Source organism: Trichechus manatus, unplaced genomic scaffold (assembly GCF_000243295.1).
Source record: "Trichechus manatus latirostris isolate Lorelei unplaced genomic scaffold, TriManLat1.0 scaffold00023, whole genome shotgun sequence".
In the NCBI taxonomy this organism is placed as follows: domain Eukaryota; kingdom Metazoa; phylum Chordata; class Mammalia; order Sirenia; family Trichechidae; genus Trichechus; species Trichechus manatus.
This window is the reverse complement of record NW_004443959.1, coordinates 23,202,389-23,212,517: the sequence shown is the minus strand read 5'-3', so window position 1 is coordinate 23,212,517 and position 10,129 is coordinate 23,202,389. Positions and strand designations below refer to the sequence as shown.

The following is a 10,129-nucleotide window of genomic DNA, read 5'->3' as shown; positions in this document are numbered from 1 at the left end:
ACATGGTGGTGGTGGTGTGTGCGTGTGTGTGTGTGTGTGTGTGTAGCTTCCAACACTGCTGGAAGAATTACATGACATGGTGGTGGTGGTGTGTGTGCGTGCGTGTGTGTGTGTGTAGCTTCCAACACTGCTGGAAGAATTACATGACATGGTGGTGGTGGTGGTGGTGTGTGTAGCTTCCAACATTGCTGGAAGAACTACACGAGATGGTGAACGTGGTGGTGTGTGCGCGGGTGTGCGCGTGTGCGCTTGTGTGTGTGTATGTGTGTGTGTGTGTGCAGTCAGGGAGAGGGCCCGTGGTCGGACTCCTGTCAGGTGGCGACGCCATCAGTGGGTGTTGCTGTTGCTGCCAGTGTCTAAGTCTTCCTTATCGTCAGCCTCAGAAAGACCACAACAAAACTCTCATAAGAAATGAATTTTTAACTCCTTCAGAGCTTTTCTTTCCCTAGAGAAAGAAATGCCGTGAGATCCAAAGTACACAGAGTACCACAACTCTTCAAAGTCGGGAACTGATTTAATCATTTGCAAACCTTTACCAGCCACCTACTATGTTGTAGCAATTGCAGGAATCACTGTGCTAAATAATAAAAAAGGAGAATAAAGATTTTGGCTTTAATAAAACATTGTTGTTGGCAAGAACACTTGGCCTGTGTTCACTCACCCCAGGTAACAGAAGTTTCTAAGAATACAGTTCAAGAAACAAGAGCACACTTTGTTCCGAGGTTTTATAATGCAAATTAGAGCCTCATGCAGATGAGGCTGAGCTGCTGTTGAGGGCTACAGCTTCTGCAGGAGAATTTTAATTTGGTTCCAATGTGCAGGGAACTCTCCTATCATTTTCCCTTCTCAGGATTTGATGCACATCTACAGTGGGCAAAGCACTGCCAGCTGATTAAATAACACACGTTAATATTCGTTAGGAAATTCTTTTTTTTAAAGGAAGTCAGGGAAACATTCTTCGTAACTTCAAAGTCAGACAATCTCAGAGGAAGGTCTACAGTTATCTCCACTTCACATCAGAGGAGAAAAAAGCAAATGTCCCCACCAACTGTGGCGGCTTATTCTTGGGGGCGTGCCTTTTCAGGCTCTTGCTTAACTCTCTGACCCCGAAGAGGCCCTTTTACCAACCCAGAATCTAAACGCTGTTTCTGCTATTTCTGATGCCATGCTGAAGAACAGGAATGAAAAGGCAATATTCTTTGGGGTTCTGATCTTAACTTTCTGTCTGTCTGTCTGTCACTGTATCTACCCAGCCGGAGCCGACGCGATGGCTACCTACCATGGCAACATAGCAACTTAAAAGTACCTAATTTTAAGGACAGCGAATTTCAGAACGCTGTGCTACAGGCTACCATCCATCTTCATTTCTAGCGTTAGCCCAACACCTAGGGCTTGCTGGCACTGAGATCTTTATAATAAGCAACGTTCTGCGTTCAGAGGCGAAGTTGGGTACAGTTTCATTATCAGGTAGTTTGATGTGGAACCCGGTATCAGAAGATGTGAAAGTCAAACTGGAAAAAAATTGTGCTTACCTTTAAAAATTCAAGAAAAGCCGGCTTGGTAGCACATGTTTTCTTGAGGACTGCCACGGCTGTGCTAAAATTGTTCACGTATTCACTATAAGCATCCAGTACCATGGATTTAGAAAACTGAAATGCAGGAGGGAGTTGAGAAATATTAATAATGTGTGGAGTCCAAATGCTCCTTTTTCCAATTTAAAATAAAGAAATCATTGGAAGCCTGCCCTAGAAATAAACTTTAAACCACTTGATGTTCTAATCCGATAAACTTTATCATGACTGTGTATGTGTGTGTGTGTGTGTGTGTGTGTGTGTGTGTCTGTGTGTGTTAGGAATTGGTTAAATGGCTGGTTGAAGCTCATTTTGCTGATCCCAGTCCACTTCTGGAGCCCCTAGGTGGAACAAACGGTTAGCATGCTCAGCTGCTCACCAAAAGATTGGAGGTTCGAGTCCACGGAGAGGTGCCTCAGAAGAAAGGTCTGGTGATCTACTTCTGAAAATGTAGCACTGAAAACCCTATGGAGCACAGTTTCTGCTCTGACAAGACGCAGAGCTGCCATGAGTCGGAGCTGACTCGACAGCAAGCTGTACAATGCACTGTTAGGCGTCACTGTGGGCTTCAGTGAAGAAACGTTCCTGACTATAAGACTTACAAAGAAGATGACAAGTGTTCTCCTTTAAATTCCTGCTCAGCTTCATTTGCTGGATTCCACCTCAAGGCAAGAATTACATGTGCCTCTTTACATGGCGGTCACAGTATCTTTGCAATCACAGGCGTTAACCATTCTCTGGAAATGTACCAGGAAAGAAAGACCACGGACCCCCTCCCTGCTTCTCCAGCTTAGGTAAAGTGTCTTTCGTGTTCATTTTCCTAAAAAGACAAATGTTTCAAGAGGCAGAAACTTTTGTCCTTGGTATCAGCTTCCAAAGAGAGGAACAATTATTCCGTCTTGTTCTTCTAATATTCCACACATCCTCTAGAACCGACGGAATACCCCTAAGTACAGATCTGCTGTGACTATCGCTTACGGAAGAAATGGGTTCATCCACATCATACATAGTTTTAAAAAGGTGCTTTAATTTTTAAAAAATGTTCTCAAGGTAAATATTTTAAGAAGAGGGATATAATGAAAGTTGAAGTGAAATACAAAATAGAAAATTCAAGAACAAAAAACATCATATTTAAATATCCAACATTTCTTTTTTTATAAAGATCCTTGAAAGGTATTATGCAAATAAATATTTTAGTCATAAGTTTGTTTCCATGCTATGTTCAAAGCATCCTATAATTTCTACACTTCACCAAGCACATACACAAAGTATATATAAAAAAGGTGTCCTACGACATTATTACAGCATTCATTTATGTAAATGAACACTTTTTAAAAGTAAACTTTTAAGCTTATAGCCCTTTGACAACATTATCATCTTAAATCAACTATAAAATCCGATTTGTTATACCCATAATTTTCTAATCTAGATAAAAATATAACCAATATGCCGTCCATAAATAGACTCCATACTGCCGATGCAGACACTTGGTGCTGATATTGTCCAGGCAGCTAACCATCTCTTCTGCCAGGAAATGTTAATACAACGATTCACTTGTGCTCTGGGTTGCATCGGCACGCATTCCATTAAATCTTGTGTCACAGTTTGGGGCTGAAAGACTGTATCTATACGACATAGGACTCTATATCAGAGAGTAAAAATGTGAGATAAACAGCTAGATATTTTCCAGTAACATGTTTTCATTGTTACCAGGCAAGGAGACCTATGCTCACAGAAAGTGAACTACGTTTTATAAAGGGATAGAGAGCCTAATTAATGTAAGGAAGTTTAAATATGAACATTCTACAATATCATTAGACAAGCACGGCCTAGCTCAGAATCAAAAAGCATTATTAAATTTTATAATGATGTATCCAAAACTTGATCAAGTATCTATTTAAAACATTTTTTTTTTAAATATATCTTTTCCCCTAAGCGTCTGGATATTTATCTTGGTCTCCCTGGTAAACATCCAATTGAACCCGAAACAGCGTAACGATCATTTTCTCTAACATATGTACTTTGCCCACGGCAGTGTGACGTCACACTGGTCTAGAGAGAGAACCAGCTACTTGCCAGCTTACAAGCTTTTCTGGAAAGCAGCACTGAGCCCACTGACGTGAGCACACAGACAACTCTACAGAATAGTTGCTGCACGAGCTTAATTACCGAAGCAACGAAGACATCACCAATCATTTCAACAGAATCCCACTCAGATACTCGGCTGGCCAGGGCTATCTGGAACATGGAATGGCACTGCAGGATTTCTTTAATTCGATAAAACACCATCTTTAGCTTCCTTTCACTCAGAATCTTTGGCTCCATCTCAGACAGTGGTTTCTCATATTGCTAAGACAAAAATAAATCAAGATGGGACAGACATTTATAAAGGGTAGGGAAAAGAATATTGATGTAAAAAATTGTTTGCAGAATCTTTATGCAAATCCTATTTATTTCGGAACAAATTAGGACTTTTGATGTCAATCCATATATCCACTCACTCACTGCCGTCAAGTTGATTCCAACTCATAGCGACCCTGTAGGACAGAGTAGAACTGCCCCACAGGGTTTCCAAGGCTGTCATCTTTACGGAAGCAGACGGCCACATCTTTCTCCCTTAGAGAGGCTAGTGGGTTAGTAAACAAGCACTTTAACCACTGCGCCACCAGGGCCCCTTAACACATAGACACAATGCTTATATTCTTTTGAGAATTTTGCAAATTTACATATTTTAATGATTCATAAGTATATAGACATACAAGCATATATGTAACAAAAGATATATAAATGTAAAAATGGTTCTCTCTAAATATCTACATATATAAAATACATAAGTGCCATCTGAGTACCTCCAAAATCCTCTTAAGAGCATCTACGTAGTTCTTCTCACTGTCGACAACTGAACCCAGAATGTATCTCCTTACAACCTGTTGGAAATTTGAAAATACTATGGCAGAAAACTGCTTCAGAATACGTACAGATACATTTTACTTGCGTGTTGAGGCTTGTCAGTAAAGAAGCTATTTTTTCCCCAAAATAGTAGGTAAACTCCCAAGTCTTTTAAAATATTTTAAATGGTATTAATAGCATTACAGATGTAAAACACACTTCCCTCCCTCACCAGGATTATATTATTTTTAAAACCTCAAATTATAAATTATATCTACAGCAGGTAAAGTAAAATTCTAGGATTAAAAATAAATGCGTTCACTTATTAACAAGCATGTTGTTGTTGCCACTGAGTCAACTCTGACTCACAGCGACCCTACGGGACGGAGGAGGACTGCCCCGGAGGGCTTCCAAGGCTATAATCTTTACAGGCGCAGATGGCCAGGTCATTCTCCCAAGGAGCGGCTAGTGGGTTCAAACCACCAACCTTTTGGTTAGCAGCCCAGCACTTAACTACTATGCCACCAGGGCTCCCTGTAATAAGCATAACAGAATTTATTTTATGTGCTGAAGGCTAAGCAAAATGATATTTCAAGTATAAACTCGGTATAAATATTAGTTCCAGTCTTGACTCAAAGAATATTATTAGCAACAGTTATCTGAAATCATTACTCCAAAAGTTACAGAAAAACAAAAAGCTTTTGGAAAGTGAAGGAATAGCTTTGTTTTGTTTTTGCAAAGATTTTTTGACCATGCAAAGGTACACTTACCTACAAGTCAAGGGTATAATGAGTAACTTACTAACAACATTGAGAGGTGCAAAAACACCTCTATAATTTGCGATATTTGCATTTCAAATGCTGGCATTGTCTTTTGTTCTGTTTTTTCATTACTGAAGTACATACAACAACAAACTTCTGGTTATATGAAGTCTGTTAAAGGATAATGATAATCGGCACTTTCATCAAATCTAAACACATTTTGGCAATTTACTATTGCAAATAAATGGAAAATAAAGCATAGTATTACAACAGCATTGCTTCTAAACTACACACGCATGCACACACACACACACCCCCCCCAGAATATTTCCATGACCAAGTATTTCTTCTAACAGGCAATCAGCACTGAGAGAATACCATTTAAAGAAACTGCAATGCCACCTCGTGGGTAAAGAGAGAATTTTCCACAAAAGAAATTTCTCCAGTTATGAAAATTCCAGGGGCAACCAAGATTTACAAAACATCATTAACAAGGGAGTGGTTATTTTCTTTATAAAAAGAATTATTCAATTTAAAAAAGTAAAACAAAAATTGGATCTTCTAGGATACTTAAGAAAATGATGTATTAAAAAATGTAAATGTGGCTGGGATTAAAAAAGAAAATACAACACTGGATGCCAGGAAGGGTAAGATTGTCACCATCTACGTGACCTTGGTCAATTCACTAAAACCATCTGACCACAGACACTTCATCTCTAAAATGAGGTGTTAGCCCCTTGGTGAGTAAGTGAGCCCCAAACAGGCTGATCATCAGAATCTAGGATATTCCTTTTTTTCCAAAATTCAGATTCCCAGACACTACCCCATGTTTCCTGAGTCAGAACTGAGGTCAAGCCTAAGGATTCATATATTAAAAAAACAAACCAAATTCCTGAGATGAGACTATTGTAACAGGCTAAAGGCCTGGAATTGGTAGGAAACCATTCTTCTGACAAACAAACAAAACAATAAATCTCTTGGGTTTTATGGCTACCGGATGAGAAGTCGGCCTTTTTCAGATAGTTAGATTCAACATAGAAACAGCAAGTTCAAGAGAGGGAGGGGAGTGGGGAGGTTTCTATGTTGGCAGTCTTCTTTAGAACCACTCCAGCGGCAGCGGTTACAGAGCAGAAGTCAACGCTGAAACATGCTTCTCTGTCAAAGCTACTGAACAAACTGGGAGAGGTGGGCCCCCGGTGGGTAAGAGCGTGAAGGTCACGTGGCTGCTGGAGCGAGCTGGAGGGAAGGATGCGGTGAGCCAGACGGCAGGAGAAGGTCTGGCCTCTTACCGTGGCCTGAACTGGCAGAGGCTCCGCCGATGGTTTCCATGGCAGACAAGGGGCGGGAGTTGACCCGAGCCTAGCTGCCACCCCACTATACGACCTCCAGGCAGACTGACAGCACAGAATCCTTTGTTCATCAGCATCAATGGCCACTTTTCAAACACACGACAACCCATGAAATACAAGACGGCTTCCTAATTTCCCCATACAGAGCGTGAAAAGAATGCTTGATATGCAGCATTTTCCATTAGCTATGTTACCTCGTGTCAGTTTTAGAAGAAAAACTAATAGCAACACCTCCAGTTTAACCTTTCAAGAGAAAACTCACACGGAGAACAAACACAGTTGTCAGTGGGGAAAAAATAATCTATGTGAATCATAACTATAAGAAAAGAAAGCTAGATGGAAAAATACAGAAATCCAGAAACTAAGTTTTTGAAATAATAACTCCAGCTGTCATTTATTTACTGCTGGTGGTGCTATGGGAGTAGACCATGCAAAGCCCCTCATACACACAGAATTTGGCATCAGATTTAGATAAGAAATCTGATTTTACACTCCTAGCGGTGTGATTAAAAAAAAAAGTGTGGATGTCACTTTGAGGACTATGGTGCACCTGACCCAAGCCATGGGTATCTTCAATCGCCTCGTATGCATGTGAAAGCTGGACAATGAATAAGGAAGACTGAAGAATTGATGCCTTTGAACTATGGTGTTGGCAAAGAATACCAAATATACCATGGACTGCCAGAAGAATGAACAAGTTTGTCAAGGAAGAAGTACAGCCAGAATGCTCTGTAGAAACAAGGATGGTGAGACTTCATCTCACTTATTTTGGACCTGTTATCAGGAGGGACCAGTCCTTGAGGACATCATTCTCGGTAAAGCAGAGGGTCAGCAAAAAAGAGGAAGACCCTCAACGAGATGGACTGACACAGTAGCTACAACAATCGGTTCAAACATAGCAACGATTGTGAGGATGGCACGGGACCAGGCAGTGTTCCCTTCTGTCGTACACAGAGTCACTATGAGTTGGAACTGACTCATTGGCACCTAACAACAACAAGCTATACGATACCATTCAGATTATTTAGCTTCTCTGAGCCTCAGTTTCCATATCTGTAAAATGTATACTGTCATCAAGGGAAATTTTCGAGGATTAAATTTCAATGAAGGATATTAAGCAGTAGGCCTGGTGGCTGGCAGAGAGTATGCCCCCAGTAAGTGGTTGTTACCATAATTACTGCTTCCAAAGCTCTGTCTGTATCTCAGCACCTCATACACGGGCAGCCAAGTCCTTTCTTTTCACTTCCCAATACCACTAACAAACCGAACCACTTCATTTATCTCAGCTTTTTTCTTATTAATTTTGACACTGCTCCTTTGATGACCTCTTCAACTCAAATGAAATTCAAGCTTCCTGTTTTGGCCTGACTAATTATTAACAGCCCCTAGGTATCCTTTGCAATTTAGATTTTTAAACTGTTTTTTAGACTCTGACCTTACTTCCAAGCATTTTTATATTGCTTTTCTTTTACCTATCTTCTACCAACTCTGTCTCCAAGATTGGCATCATGCTACCCACAGGGAAAAGAACTCAAATCTCATCCCCAAACATCAACGCCTCCCCTTTGAAATCCCACAAACTCTGCTGTCCTGCTCTTGTTCCTCAAGCCTTCTTTTCCTTTTACCCAAAGATACATGGAAACTGCTGGAATTCTGCCCCTTGGTACCTATTATTATAATTTAAGAAATACATTTATATGCAAGTCATTTCATTAGTTATTGAAAATCTACGGTTTTCACTGCAGTCTTATATACCTATGTACACGTACATACTTAACACACACCCACGTACACTCTCTTTGTAAAGAAGTCATGTAAGTATGAATGCAAATAACTGTTCACAAAGGATACAAGTTCCACACATTTATCACGATTACACTGAGGGGTGATATTAGGACTATCTAACAATCAGGATGGCCTGAGCACAGGCCACAGCTGGGGACCAGGGTCCTGATGACGCCCTGCTGTGTCCGATGTTAACCCCTTGATTGCTGGAGGCACAAGGAAAGTCCAGCGGAGGGGCCAAGACAGACAGGCTGCCAGGGAGTTTGGAACAGCAGGTATTTACCAAATATCACCAGATAGTCAAACATTCTCACACCCGGCACAGCTGTCCCGGTAACAAAGCACCTGAGGATCAGTCCTGCTCACACTACCTGCTGCTGAGATAAACCTTCGGGCATCGGGGTCATGACGGCTTCCGGGTGCTTGCAGTCAAAATCGATAAATAAGCTTTGCTCTTCTTCAAGACAAGATCTGTGATCTTAAAAACAGTTAAAATGTACTAGTTTTAAATTGAAATAATATATTCATAACAGCATAGTAAAATAAGACGTCAAATAAACGCTTTGTGTACATATTTCAACTTTACATATTTACTTACCACCCATCAACTAGTAAGTTGAAACTTCAACAAATCCAATTAAAATATCCTTCCCACAAGAGTAACGCAGTGTTTGTCAATATTTAAAAGTTTTCAGTACATGAAACATAATTTCAGAGTGTAGCGGTGTCATCTGAATAGCAATACATCTTAAAATTTTCTTAATCTATAAATATCGAAAATATCTATATAATATCGAAAGCAAAGAATGGTAGCTAAGAATGGCTAGGAATGAAAACTCAGATTCAGTAAACAGTGCAAACTAAGGTGGGACTTAGTGGCTATCTGTATGCTTCTCTCACCTGAAGTCTGAAAAGGCAAAGCGCCACATTCAAAAGTTTAGAAAAAAATTAAATTCATTTTTAAAAATCAAAAAAACAAACAAACTACTGTTGGGTTGATTGTGAGTCATGGCGACCCCATGTGTTTCAGAGTAGAACTGTGCTCCAGAGTCTTCAATGGCTGTGACCTTTCAGGAGTAGACCAAACGCCTTTCCTCTGCGGAGCCTACAAGTGGGTTTGAAGTGCCAACCTTTCCGATAGAAGCTGAACACTTAACTGTCTGCATACCCAGGGACCTTTTAAAAACCTGTTCTTTACCATCCAGCGGATTCTGACTCGTAGTGACCCCTGTTGTTGTTGCCGTGTGCTGTTGAGTCGATTTCAACTCACAGCGACCCCACGTGACAGAGGAGAATTGCCCCATAGCATTTCCTAGGCTGTTATCTTTATGGAAGCAAATCGCCAGGTCTTTTCTTCCATGGAGCGGCTGGTGGGTTCTAACCGCTGACCTTTCGGTTAGCAGCCGAGCTCTTGACCACTGCGCCACCAGGGCTCCACAGGGACCCCTAAGAAACACCACAACAAACAACCCATTGCCATTGGTCAATTCCAACTCACAGCGACCCTACAGGAGAGCGGAACTGCCCCATAGGGTTTCCAAGGAGCGGCTGGTGGATTAGAACTGCAGACCTTTTGTTAGCAGCCGTAGCACTTAACCACTATGACACGAGGGTTTCTGCAGTGACCCCTAGACCCAGCTAAATACATTAAGCAATATGTTCAAATCATAAAACGGCTGAAAATCAGATAAGCACAGAAATTTATCGGCTCCCAAGAAGGAACAAGGATTATGACTGCGGACATGAGGAAAAACTTTCTGGAGATGGTGTTTAC

General features: G+C 40.9%; 1 protein-coding gene across 1 annotated transcript in view; it reads right to left on the bottom strand.

Annotated features, from left to right (window-relative positions):
- Window positions 1-10,129, bottom strand: part of ARHGEF10 (Rho guanine nucleotide exchange factor 10) — a 168,918-nt gene that overhangs the window by 82,909 nt on the left and 75,880 nt on the right. Inside the window, exons 10-13 of the mRNA XM_023728233.1 lie at window positions 8,727-8,833; window positions 4,421-4,498; window positions 3,741-3,920; window positions 1,533-1,649 (exon numbers count right to left, since the gene is read on the bottom strand). Coding sequence (XP_023584001.1) covers window positions 1,533-1,649; window positions 3,741-3,920; window positions 4,421-4,498; window positions 8,727-8,833 — 482 coding nt within the window. The remainder of the gene's footprint in view (window positions 1-1,532; window positions 1,650-3,740; window positions 3,921-4,420; window positions 4,499-8,726; window positions 8,834-10,129) is intronic.